General features: G+C 42.4%; 1 protein-coding gene across 1 annotated transcript in view; it reads right to left on the bottom strand.

Annotated features, from left to right (window-relative positions):
- STX8 (syntaxin 8) overlaps positions 1-14,469 on the bottom strand; it is a 251,858-nt gene that overhangs the window by 230,385 nt on the left and 7,004 nt on the right. Inside the window, exon 3 of the mRNA XM_049638107.1 lies at positions 7,157-7,251. Coding sequence (XP_049494064.1) covers positions 7,157-7,251 — 95 coding nt within the window. The remainder of the gene's footprint in view (positions 1-7,156; positions 7,252-14,469) is intronic.

The raw sequence follows: 14,469 nt of genomic DNA, 5'->3' as shown, positions 1-14,469 counted from the left end.
GGGGGCGGTGGGAAGTATCACTGGGAAAAACCAACAATGAGAAGTATACAGGTAGAAGGTGCTGTTTACAATAAACACAGGAAAGACAGGTTTTAAAATCTGGCAGACACCGGTTACAGAATTAAGCTGGTTAAGAATGGGCTTCATTAAGGAACATCAGTTTCAAGAGCCGTAGAAGTTGGTGACTGTGTTTTGTGGGTTAGCAGCTAAAGAAAGGAATCACAGTTAATGCAACAGGAACCCTCAGAACTCCCCTAAGCCAGTGAGGGTTCTCCTGCTTCTCCTGACCAGGAAATCGGCCCCGTGTGGCTGTCACCTGGCTGGTTAACGACCATGCAGGCCTACAGCCCAGCTCTGCTTTAGGTCAGGGCTTTTCCACCACATCGTGCTGGACCTGACCACCACACCTCCCGGGGGCTTCTCTACCCTGGCGCTCCCAGTACTGCCCCCAGTTAACCTAGGCACCTCCCAGCATCCTGTTGAAAGCATTAACAATACTAGTAATACTCATTCAGAATTTTCCCGGGGACCTCCTGCTAATGTGGAAAAGCTGGAAAATTCACCAATTAGGAACACCCTCCTTCTTTGTTTCATTTTTATTTTAATCTACTGAGAGAATGCGGCATAAGGGGTGGGGGGGAGGGAAGTAAAAGGAGAAAGAGATTAATAGCCCTTCTGCATAGCACGCTTCTTATATAGGGGTTGTTGTTAACAAGAGGTCCGAGAATCGTCCAGAAATGACCATACTACATGCATGCAGACTGATGGCAGCTGGGAGGAGTGAGGGTAGGAAAGAGGGCACACAGTCGGTGGCCAGAGCTGGGACCTCCTTTTCCACCAGTCTGAGGAGTATAACCAAGGAAGGAAGGTCAGAGAACAGACAAAACCATAGTTCCTTGTCAACGGCTAGGCTAGTTTTTTACATGTAACTAAAGCCCCGTCATGGAGATGTCAGACTCTATGAAATCAGACGCGGACTTCATATTACCGGTACTCACTAACTACCGAAGGCTGAAGCCCAGCCTCTCTGCAGAAACTTGGTAAGTCCTTCATCTATTTATTTAATTTAATTTTTTTTAGAGAGAGGGCGCAAGTGAGTGAGGGGGAGGGAGAGAAGCGGGGTTCCCCCAAAGCGGGGCTCGTGTTTCCTGGAGCAAGGCTCCAGCTCTTGATAAGGACTTTAAACCTAAGGTGAGGTTTAGCAGAGGTGTTGCTGGTCCCACTGGGTGCCCCGCCCCCACTCCGGCACCCCGATTTTCTCTTTATTTGGTAGAAGGCTTAAGAATTTTGGCCAGTTTTGGGGCACCTGGGGTGGCTCAGTCAGGTAAGCGTCTGACTTCAGCTCAGGTCATGATCTCACGATTCATGAGTTCGAGCCCGGTGTCGGGCTCTGTGCTGACAGCACGGAGCCTCCTTGGGATTCTCTCTTTCTCTCTCTCTCTGCCCCTTTCCCGCTCTCGTTCTCAAAATAAATAAAAACAAACTCAAAAAAAAAAAAAAAGAACGCTGGCAAGTTTTGCTTGCGAATTAATGGCTCTGGAGAAGGGAGAAATGTGTAGGGAATTATTTTTTGGTGCCATAACGGCAGATCCCCAAGAGGATGGTCTACAGTCCTTGAGGCCAGACTTTTCTGGTTCCCGTACTACTTCTTCCTTTTTTCTTTCCTTTTAAAGTTAACAAACTCTACCTAGTATTTATGATGTTCCAGGCTGGGTCCTTAGCTTTCTCGAAGCACCGATCACAGGTTGCAAGTAATATTTTAATACTAGCATTATCTGTGTGCTTCGATAGGACCTCATTACATGAATGTAGGCTCTGTAAGGACCACCTGTGAATCCCCCCATGGTAGCTGGACTTCTTACAACAGCAACAAAAGACTAAGCAGCAGTTAATCTCCAAGGAGGGCTTACTACGTGCAAAGCACCTTCTGTGAATGTGCTTTAACCCTCAGCAGCCATTCTGTAATCCAGGTGTACTTTCGTTAGCCCTATTTCACAGAAGAAGACAAACAAAAAAAAAACAAAAACCAAGGCACCAAGAGATTAAGTAACTTGTCCAAGGTCACACAGTCAATGTTGAAAGCTACCTTTTATTCAACACCCACCAAGATGAGGGGCCAGTCCAGTGGGGTGCTTTATAAATAGATTTCCTCCAGCTCCTACACAAACCTTGCAAGGTGAGCACATTTAATTCTACTCTAGATTAGAGTAGAGGGTCTAGACAGGCTAAATTGCTCTCTGGCCTTGAGGAAGGGGCAGAGCTGGCCCTCAGTCTCAGTTCCGTCTGGTTCCAAAGCCAGCGTTTTTCCCGCCACACCAAAGGTGCCCAGATGTTTGGACTTCATGGAGCAGAAAAGTGTCCAAACAAATCGGGGGTGGCAGGAGACTTACGTAAAAGTTGCCAATTATACCCTTTGCCAGGTATGGATATTCAAAAAAACCACAGCAGACCAAACTACCATCTATTTTTATTATCGTGGTAACAAAGCAAGGAGCTTTTAACACGGAAAACTAGAAAGAACGTAAGAGAGCATAAAGAAGAAAATCCCTACCGACGTAAACACGATCTTACCCTCGCTCTTCTCAGTGAAAACTGTCACGGACAAGTAGGGTGTGTGAGAACCACAAGGGGCACTCCCTAAAATTTACCGGGTTAGCCCCCCAACATCCGCATTCAGTTATGGCGATCACTGTAACCGTCTATCCATCTACCTATCTTCCTAGTTTTTTTTTCCCCCCCCAAAAAAAGACAAAGCGGAGAAAAGCTATTTAGGAGTGCTGGGTGGCTCAGTCGGTTAAGCATCCGACTCTGGATTTCGGCTCAAGTTGTGATCTCACAGTTGGTGAGTTCAAGCCCCCCACTACCAGCGCAGAAGAGCCTGCTTGGGATCCTGTTTCTCCCCATCTCTCTCTCTGCCCCTCCCCTGGCTCACTCCTTCTCTCTCCAAATAAATTAAAAAGTTATTTATACTTTTGAAAAACTATTTCTATAGGACTTCTCCCAAGACACCAGAATACCTTTTTATACTGAACCCCTTTGTAAAGAGATTTTTAAATTCTCCTTAACTTAGTAAAGATGCTGCCTTTGAAAACCCAACAAAAAGACGAGCTCGCGTAAGGCCAAGTCTAAGAATAATTTTACTACTACCTGACATTTCACATACAAGCCTCCCGTGGCACACGACTTTTCTCAACCAGACAAGCAATGAATCGCTCCTGTCTCCAAGAAGCACTGTGAATAGAAATGAATGGTTTTCAGCAATTTGAAACTCTCTGGCTGCAGGACTTTAGTTTATGAATCGCAAACTAACCGATTCAAAAGCACAGGACTTTCATTTTAACTTCGCATCTCTTCTTGCCAGGAGAAAATACTTTTCCAAGAAAGAGCAACAATGTCTCAGGCCTTAACTCCATGAATTTAGCTGTTTGGAAGGCATGTGCATAGGACTTATCTTTCTGGCAATCCCTGGTGTTCTTTGGAAAACTTCACAAACGCATAAATTTACGAAGTAAAGTGCTGTAAACTCTCAACTACCCAACGCGGTAAGGGAATGTGGTATTCGAATATTCACATTAAAAAAGTCACCCGGCATTAATTATGCCTCAAGAAAAGAAAGGCTTAAACTGTCACTCTGTTGGCGATTTACGGACAAAAAATTTTCTAAGAATTACAACATCATAAAGTATACCTAATAAAGCTCAGTGAACACTGTTTAATCTTTCTGATGATTAAGGAGGGCCCTGAGGATTTGCATTATAAACAGGATTTGTTTTGGCACTAGAGCAACATGCCAATTAATAGGGAATTCTAGCTGAAGACAGGCCAGGTGACAGATGACTGTGTTATTTCTACTACGGTAGAATTCAGCTTTTAAACAACTGGCTTTGGGGCCAGACAGCCCTGCATCTGAGTCCAAGTTCTTCCACTCCCTGGCTGTGGGGTCTGGGGCAAGTTACTTAAGCTCTCAGATTCCTCTCCTCAGTGTAAAACACTCCCCTGCTGGGATGCGGGACTTTTTTTCCAGCTCCGTCCCTGACTTGGGGTGCAAAGGTTGGCCTGGCCTCACTACCTTTTTTTTTTTTTTTTTTTTTGTAAAGAAAATAAGGAGCCACCAACACAGACTAATAATACGAGGTTATTAGGACTCACAAGTGGCCACCTGACACATCTTAAATCTGGAGGAGAACTGCTATGGAATTATTTGAAATAGTTGCGAACAGGAAGGTCAAGGGAAGGGAAGATGTGAGGAACAGAGAAAGAGTTAACAAGAGGCCTTCATACTAGAGAAACTACTTCCTTTCCATTCTATCAGCAGAAACGGTCTCCCTGAAAATACAGAGGTCTTGAGCGCCCCCATGAGGCGGGTGATCTGAATTCTGTCCTAGTAAGGGTTGTGTTTCGAGTAGAAACAGACCCAATCATTTGAAAAAATACCTAAGAAAGAATACTGCTACAGTCCAGTTGGGTTTTTGCTTTGTCCTACAAAATTCTAAATTATCTGCATTAACATCCTTAAGTACTTTCATAATGTATTTAATAACTCTGCTCAATATTTTAAAATATTTTTAGAGATTTTTAGTGCTTCATTCAGCAAATTGTGAGATGACCACAAAACCAAAGTCTAAGGGATTTCAAAAGATGGTCTGGCTGAAGGCATTTAGAACAAAGTCAAGTCCATTATTACTGCCACATGCTTCTCTATAACTAATAACCAGCAGGAATTACTAACAGTGAAAAAGGAAGGGTTCTTAATTTGTTTCTTTTTTTGCCCTATAGTTGAGCACATGAATATTATAAAATGAATAATAATAAGTTATGTTTATGGAAGTTACCAAGCCGGTAGTTGTTAATATTATACCGTGAAGCAGTGATTTAGTTACCTTTTTAACACACATGCTTTAGGTAACAGCAAAATGAGTTTGCACACCTTACCTCACACGCACACCTCCTGACACTTGGTACTCAAAGTAGAGAAAATAGCCAAGCCGATTGGAAACTACCTGAGGTCTACATAGCAGGACTCGTTGATTTTGATAAAATAAAAACTCTTTTTTTACAATACTGTGCAGTAATAAATGATACCAGATAGAGGGTAAAGTTACAAAGTAAATGTATCAGACTATTCCAACTGTGTTGGGACGCCTGGGCTCAGGTCATGATCTCACACTTTGTGAGTTCGAGCACCACGTTGGGCTCTGTGCCGACAGTTCACAGCCTGGGGTCTGCTTTGGATTCTGTGTCTCCTTCTCCCTCTGCCCCTCCCTCGTTCACAGTCTGTCTGTCTCTCTCTCTCCCCCTTTCAAAAATAAATAAACGTGAAAAAAAATCTTTTTAAAGAATATTCCAACCGTGTTAAAAAATAAGGCCCCTGTCCGCCTGGGTGGCTCAGTCAGTTGGGCGTCTGACTTCAGCTCAGGTCATGATCTCGCGGTCCGTGAGTTGGAGCCCCGCGTCGGGCTCTGTGCTGACAGCTCAGAGCCTGGAGCCTGTTTCAGATTCTGTGTCTCCCTCTCTCTCTGACCTTCCCTCATTCACGCTGTGTCTCTCTCTGTCTCAAAAATGAATAAACGTTAAAAAAAAAAAAATTTTTTTTAAAAAAGGCCCCTGTTGTTTATTGAAATTAAACTTCTACTTGTAACCTTGGCGTGTTAATAATTGAATATTTGGAAAATCACGAGATTAATCTAAATGAACCTCCCTGGTAGCATAAAGGGGGTTGCCCTTCGAGAAAATAATTGTTAAAACATTTTCTATGATTTTGTCTGAAAAGCAATATTCCTACCTTCTCCCATTTAAAATCAGGCAATAATCACCATTTCTTGAGCTACCAACATCTGGCTTTTTTGTATGAGCTGACAATTGAAGAAATGATGAGAGAAGACCAGTTTGAGACTAGTTTTCAAGCCCAAAAAACTCAGGTTTAAAGGACTGGTTTAGGGGTGCCTGGGTGGCTCAGTCGGTTAAGCATCTGACTTCGGCTCAGGTCACAATCTTGCGGTTCATTGAGTTCGAGCCCCGTGTCGGGCTCTGTGCTGACAGCTCAGAGCCTGGAGCCTGCTTTGGATTCTGTGTCTCCCTCTCTCTCTGTCCCCTTCCCCACTCATGCTCTGTCTCTCAAAAATAAATAAAAGTTAAAAACAGATTTGAAAAAAATTCTAGGCGCACCTAGGTGGCTCAGTCGGTTGAGCGTCCGACTTCGGCTCAGGTCGTGATCTCACGGTCTGTGAGTTCGAGCCCTGTGTCAGGCTCTGTGCTGACAGCTCAGAGCCTGGAGCTGCTTCGGACTCTGTGTCTCCCTCTCTCTGCTCCTCCCCCCTCTTGCTCACACTCTGTCTCTCTCTCAAAATATATAAATAAATAAACATTTTTTAAAAAGCCTTAAAAAATAAATAAAAAATAAAGGACTGGTTTAGGGAATGGGTCACATGGATTTTAAATTGATCAAATGATGAACTTCTAACAAAAAAAAAAAAAAAAAAAGCTTCAATACTTGGCAGGGTCGGTGGGAGGTGGGGGTGATGGCCCAAGTTGCTTCAAGTAAATGCTCTGTTCCCCGCCCACACTCCCAAAGCTCCCAAAAACAGGGGTGGGATCTGTGCTTTCCAAAGAACGTTAAAGCAAAGGAGTCACATCTCAGTAACCTACATAAACAGGAAAAAAAAAAAAAAAAAAGAAAGAAAGAAAGAAAGAAAGAACGAACCCCAAAGGTCTATGGTGGCTATTGGCATTGGCCTCTCAGAAAAGAAAATGGATCACTCAGAGCTCTGGAAAGTCCAGCATGATCCCAGCCCGGGATGATCACGGAAGGCCTCCTGTGGGAGCAGTGGCTCACCATCTTCGGGGCATGTGGCAGCGCAGGGCTCTAGGCAAGGACAGCACCGACGAGAGCACTAGCTCTCTACACTGTCAAGGTCACACCCAAGAGCGGCCACAGTACTTATTCCATCAGTATATGCTCGCCTCGCCAGCATTTTCACGGTAGAGCAGGGCAACAGACACTTAAAATAGAAATCGAGATTATAGGCAATATTTGGGAAACCAGGTCTTCCTCGAGCTATGGAAAAAAATCTGGGTGGCCCGGATTCCTTCCTTTCTCCAAATAAGACTGCTTTTTCCTCCCACTCTAGAGAAGAGGTGGAAATGTTTACATGGATACATCTGATGTGTTGACACAGCTCTTAGCAATAAGTCCTTCAAAAGGGCGATCTTTTCCTTCAGACTCTGCAACAAAGCTCTGATTGTCACGGTCAGCTGGAAAGAAAAGAACACATCCTAAGTATGCTAGTCCAGAGGTGGGGGAGTTACTAACAACATCACGTAAACACATTATGATTCCTTCAAGGACCAGCTGGCAGATGCTTAACTTCCCAAGGACACCTTCAGCGTTCTAAGGTATCCAAATTTTGGTCCAGCCGCCCACCTGATGCTTGCATCCGCTGTATAAGGTGACCAAGTGGAGAGCCAGCCCATACCTGAGTAGACAGTGACGGGAAACCAACCCCTGGCCCTCACAGTCTGAATCCTGTCCCCTGAGCATCTACCCCATTCGCCAGTGAAAAACCCAAGTGTCTTCAACCTCGCTTCAAATGACAAGACGTCAAGTCTCACTGCAATCCCGCCAGTCTGCTCTGAACACACTGGTTTACTTAAAACCCATTTAAAAGTTTTGTAGCAGTGTGTTCTTATAACGATGCTCACTCCCCGTGACTCTTTTTCCAGGAGTGTACAGATTTTCTTAGTCGTTCTACAAACCCAGAGGAAACTGCTGTTTGTGACTCCTGAGTGCTATGTAAAAGGATGGAGGAAGGTAGGGAGAGAACCTCTGGGGAACTGAGAAAATATGAAAACTGAAACTGCCCATGTAAATTAAATACAGCCAGCCACGCGGGAAATCAGAGATAGATGTGAAAAGACAGACTAATGCAGATTTCATCTGCTACCTTGTTCGAAGTAGCAATTACATAACTTCAGGGGAAGGCAGGACTCCCTCCCTAGGATTAGCAGGGTCACACACACTAAGGGAAAAACGGCAGAACAGTAGAGGCTGGCTGAGGGCTCACACACATCAAGCAACTCTCAAAGGTATCAGCAGCCAAGAAAAGTCTAACCTTAACTATTCTAATACCTCTGGGAACCACGGAGAAACCACCCACAGTGTTTATGAGGAAATACCACGGAGAGGAGATCGCCCCTCGTTCAAGAAGAGTAAAACAAACAAACATAGCACAATACACACACACACACACACACACACACACGCCCCAAACTGAAGAGCAGTCTACGAAATTAAAGCTCAAAAGCATTCAAGAGATCAAAGAGTATGTGGCCATTAAAAAGTATGACGGAAACCTCGATTTGTCGACATAGAAAGATAGCCAGCATAATTTATTAAAAGAGAAAAAAATCAAGCCCTAAAATGAAATGTCACCCACAGAGAAAAAAAATCAATCTAAGAACTAAATACTTCAAAATGCCAAGGGCGATTATCTCTAAGTAGTGGATTTTTTTAATATTTTATAAGAAAAATGGTTACTTTTAAAACCAGGAAAGGTTTTCCATCATCATAATCTGCAAGAAACCTTCCAAAGCACAGAAAAAGATGGAGAGCCTAACTCATATTTTAAGCTAACACAACCCTGATAACAATCACTGACAGAGATACTGGGGAGTGGGGGGAGGGGGTGGAGAGGGGACGGGGGAGAGACAAAAAGAAAAAAGCAACTACATGCTAATCTCCTGTAAGGATTATAAAATGCAAAAGTCTTTAAAAATATTAGCAAAGCAAATTCAGAATTACATTAAAATGACAACATACCATCACCAAGTAGAATTTATCCTAGTAATTTAAGAACAGTTTGATGTTAGAAAATCTAATACTAAATCCGACAGTGTTAATGGTTACAAACAGAACAAATGTATGATTGATACAGCACAGAGGAAATTAATTAAAAACAAAACAAAAAGAAAGAAAGAAAACTAAGAATGGAACATTACTACCTTAACCGTAATATTTTCCAACATTGGTCTAGAAGTTGTAACCAACGCAATAAGACAAGTTAAAGAAATACACAAGGGCTGGAAAGAAGGAGATGAAATCATCATGATATATAAATGGATAAGTCTATTTGGGAAAGTTAAGTGAATCCACTGACAAATTACTAGAAACCAGAGAAGAAGTCAGTCTGGTAATCAATCTTAAAATGAAAAAAAAAAAAAAAAAAAAAATCCAGGGCATTTCTAAATTTAAGTACTAGGTAGGGAGCATTTCTTTTCATCATTATTTTTAAACATCATTAACAACACGAACAAAACCTAAAAAGCATCTAGCACCTGCCTGGCACATTGCGACTATGTAGTAAATACTGATGGAGGAATGAATAAAAGGAAACACTCAATATTGTAAAAATGTAAGCATTCCCCAATTAATCTATGAATAAACTACACATCTATTCAAAGTCCCAAGTGGAGTTCTCTTACTAGAAAAGAGTTGGTAACAGAGGCACAGGACAAATGAATTGTAATGAAGCCATGCGAAATTATTCTGAAACATAGATAAAGAGAAATTTAAAAGACAAGGAATATGTGTGATAGAGGGGCACTTAAACAATGAGATATTAAATCTTCATAAAAACTACAAGAATATGATGCTGGCAGTTAGTGAAAGCTTCACTAGTGTGACAGAACACGAGGTCCAGGCACAGTATGGCTGTGCAAAAATAAATTCAGTGAATGAAATACAGGATTATTTCATATCTTTTTTTTTTTTTAATTTTTTTTTTTTAACATTTATTGATTTTTGAGACAGAGAGAGACAGAGCATGAATGGGGGAGGGGCAGAGAGAGAGAGGGAGACACAGAATCAGAAGCAGGCTCCAGGCTCTGAGCCATCAGCCCAGAGCCCGATGCGGGGCTCGAACTCACAGACCGTGAGATCGTGACCTGAGCTGAAGTCGGACACTCAACCGACTGAGCCACCCAGGCGCCCCTCTTTTTTTTATGTTTATTTTTGAGAAAGAGACAGACAGCAAGTGGGGGAGAGGCAGAGAGAGAGAGGAAGACACAGAATCCGAAGCAGGCTCTGGGCTCTGAGCTGTCAGCACAGAGCCCAATGCAGGGCTCGAACTCACGAACCGTGAGATCATGACCTGAGCCAAAGCTGGATGCTCAACCCACTGAGTCACCCAGGCGCCCTGTGGATATTTCATATGTTGGGGGGGATGAGGTAAAGAATAATTTTTTTTTATGGGAAAAAATAAAATTTGATGCCTACAACGTACCAAAATAAACTTCAAATATTTTAAAGATACATGTTTAAAAATAAAATAAAAACAGGGGCACCTGGGTGGCTCAGTTGGTTGAGCATCCGACTTTGGCTCAGGTCATGATCTCACAGCCCGTGAGTTTGAGCCCCGCATGGGGCTCTGTGCTGACAGCTCGGAGCCTGGAGCCTGCTTTGGATTCTGTGTCTCCCTCTCTCTCTGCCCCTAACCCACTCACATTCTGTCTGTCTCTCTCAAAAATAAAATAAACATTAAAAAAATAAAATAAAATAAAAACAGAAGGAAAGATTAAAGAAAATTTGGAAGATTAGATGAAATATTTAGATCATCTCTGGGTATGAAAGACCTTTCTCAGGGGCACTTGAGTGGTTCGTCAGTTGAGCGGTTGACTCTTGACTTCGACTCAGGTCATGATCTCACGGTTTGTGGGATTGAGCCCCATGATGGGTTCTGCTCTGATAGCATGGAGCCTGCTTAGGATTTTCTTCCTCTCTCTGCCCCTCCCCTGCTCACATTTGCTCTCTCTTTCAAAATAATAAATAAATTAAAAACAAAAGAAATAATAAGTTAGGTTAAGGACATATACTGGCAATTCACAAAGGAAGAAATATAAGTATCCAATAAATATATGAAAACAGGTTCAATGGCATAAATAACAAAAAAAGCATATTAAACTATTATATACTTACACCTAACAGAATGAGTAAGATTTTTAAAAGATAATTGGAATTGGGACAGAATTGTACGTTGAAGAGGCTTAAAATTTTATACAACCTAAATCCAGAAAGTCTACATTGGGAAACTTTTCTACCATGGGCAATAATTTGGCCACACTGAAAACTCATTTATAATTAGAAATTAAGTACCCAAGAAGATTATACCAGTTAAATGAATCAGAGGTCTAAATGTAAAAAAGCGAAACCATACGTTTATTAGAAGAAAACAGAAATGAATTCCCTTACATCCCAGAAATAGCAAAAGGTATGAGTGAAAATACAGAAGCAATTAAAGATCGCTAGCCAACTCTGTTTAAAAAATAATGCTTTCGGGGCGCCTGGGTGGCTTGGTCAGTTAAGTGTCCGACTTCGGCTCAGGTCGTGCTCTCCCGGTCCGTGAGTTTGAGCCCCGCGTCGGGCTCTGTGCTGACAGCTCAGAGCCTGGAGCCTGTTTCAGATTCTGTGTCTCCCTCTCTCTCTGCCCCTCCCCTGTTCATGCTCTGTCTCTGTCTCAAAAATAAATAAACGTTAAAAAAAATTTTTTTTTAAATAATGCTTTCACATGGCAGATGATATCCTAAGCAAAGCCAAACAACAAATAATAAAGAAAATAAAGTATAATATGTCACCAAGAACTAATCTCCATACTAGATAAGAAACTCTTAAAGACTAAAAAGACCAACAATCCAATTTTAAAAAAAGGGTTTTTTTTTAACAAAAGAAGAACTTCTCAGAAAAATGTAAATGATGCTTAAACATGTGCAAACACACTTCACTCGATTCACACATGAAAGATGCACATTTGAAACGACACTGAAATACCATATCGCACTTATCAGATGACACCCTCTTGTTGGCCAGCCTGTGAAGAAACAGAAACTCGTGCACTGCTGGTCAGAGGGTGAGTAAGCACACCCCTGTGGACAGGAATTTGGTGGCAGGTGAAAAAAATCACAACCACCCAGGTTCTGAGAATTCACCCTGAAAAGACACCTCCACAAATACCAAGGGGAGGAAGAACATAAAGCTACTTATTGTGGCATTATTCATAACGGCAAAACAGGAGAAATTATCTAAACTCCCATCCTTAGGCAGGTTAAGTGGACTATGGCGTATCCGTGCAGTAGCACAACTATGTAGTCCTAAAGAACAGCGAAGATCTCGAAGAATTAATATGGAGAGATTACTACAACACGGTAGTAAATAAACAGAGCAAGACACAAAGGAGTATCTTATGGAAAAGAAAGAGAAATGAGAACACACACACACGCTTATTTCTGCAAAAAGTAACAGAGGAAGAGGAAGCCAGAAATTAATGAAAATGATTACATGTAGAAGTACTAACAATTAATATAATAGACCCACAATTATATGGTCACTTTATCTTCTACAAAGCAGGAAAGAATATCCAATGGGAAAAAGACAGTCTCTTCAACAAGTGGTGTTGGGAAAACCGAATGGCAACATGCAAAAGAATGAAACTGGACCATTTTCTTACACCAAACACAAAAACAAACTCGAAATGGATGAAAGACCGAAATGTGAGACCTGAAACCAGAAAAATCCTAGAAGAGAACACAGGCCATAGCAACCTTTTTCTAGCCATGTCTCCCGAGGCAAGGGAAACAAAAGCAAAAATAAACTATTGGGACTACATCAAAATAAAAAGCTTCTGCAGAGCAAAGTAAACAATCAAGAAACCTCAAAGGCAACCTACTGAATGGGAGAAGATACTTGCAAAGGACATATCCGATAAAGAGTCAGTATCCAAAATCAGTTCTATAAAGTTCTATAAAGAACTGATACAACTCAACACCCAAAAACCAAATACAGTAAAACCTTGGATTGCGAGTAACTCGTTCTACAAGTGATCCGCAAGACGAGCAGACATTTCTAATGAAATTTAACTTGATAAACGAGCAACGTCTCACAATACGAGTAGGATGTGATGCTGAATGTCGCATGATCACAACTGAGCCAATGGTTCTCTCTCGCCGCGGGATTGTGGGTCATCGGCTCCCACACTCGGATGCTCGGTCTCAGGCTGGAGTGTTTGGCAGAAATCAGTGATTTTTCGGAATGTTGGAAGGTGCCCACAACAGGCATTAGTGTATTTTTTGTCACTTCCAAGCATCTCTGGACAGTCCTTTGCTTTTCCATCCAAGAGCGAGCCTAGGAATGCTGTGCTCCATTCTAGGTCAGGCTGCCTGCAGATAGAGACCCTTTCCTCTGCTGCCTTATGGCCAGTTACACTAAATACAGTATAAGACAAGACTTTATTAATACCGTACTGTGGTCAACTTCCGTTAGTGATAGTGAAAGTCGTCCTACGCAGTAACCCTCCTCTCTCTCGTCTCCCTCACACCAGCCACGAAGGTTTTTAAAAGTGCATGTTGTTTATTTTTCTTTATATTTTGTAGAATGAATCATCTGAGTTTCCACTATTTCTTATGCGGAAATTTGCTTTGATATACAAGTGCTTTGGATGACAAGCTTGTTTCCATAACGAATTATGCTCGCAAACCAAGGTTTTACTGTAATCCAATTTAAAAATGGGCAGAAGAGGGGCGCCTGGGTGGCTCTGTCGGTTAAGCGTCCGACTTCGGCTCAGGTCATGATCTCACGGTCCGTGAGTTCGAGCCCTGCGTCGGGCTGTGTGCTGACAGCTCAGAGCCTGCAGCCTGCTTCAGATTCTGTGTCTCCCTCTCTCTCTGACCCTCCCCCGTTCATACTCTCTGTCTCAAAAATAAATAAAACATTAAAAAAAAATTTTTTTTAAATGGGCAGAAGACACGAATAGACACTTTTCCAAAGAAGACATCCAGATGGCCAACATACACATGAAAAGATGTTCATCGTCACTCCTCCTCAGGGAACTACAAATCAAAGCCACAATGAGATATCGCCTCACACCTGTCAGAATGGCTAAAATCAACAACACAAGAAACAACAGGTGTTGGCGAGGATGTGGAGGAAAAGGAACCCTCGTGCACTGTTGGTGGGAATGCAAACTGGTGTAGCCACTGTGGAAAACAGTAGGGAGCTTCCTCAAAAGGTGAAAATAGAGCCACCATACCATCCAGTAGTTGCACTACTGGGTATTTAACCCAATATAAACACACTAATTCAAAGAGATACGTGTGCCCCTATGTTTATTGCAGCTTTATCTACAATAATCAAATTATGGAAAGACCCCACATGCCCATTGATAGCTGAATAGAGAAAGTAGATGCAGTGGACATACACAATGGGATATTACTCAGCCATAAAAAAGTACGAAATCTTGGGGCATCTGGGTGGCTCAGTCGGTTGAGCATCCGACTGTGGCTCAGGTCATGATCTCACACTCATGGGTTCGAGCCCCACATCGGGCTCTACGCGGACAGCTCAGAGCCTGGAGCCTGCTTCGGATTCTGGGTCTCCCTCTCTCTCTGCCCCTCCCCGGCTCGTGCTCTGTCTCTGTCTCTCTCTCT

Source organism: Panthera uncia, chromosome E1, assembly GCF_023721935.1.
Source record: "Panthera uncia isolate 11264 chromosome E1, Puncia_PCG_1.0, whole genome shotgun sequence".
In the NCBI taxonomy this organism is placed as follows: domain Eukaryota; kingdom Metazoa; phylum Chordata; class Mammalia; order Carnivora; family Felidae; genus Panthera; species Panthera uncia.
Note: the sequence above shows the minus strand (reverse complement) of the source record. Positions and strands in the feature narration are given on the sequence as shown.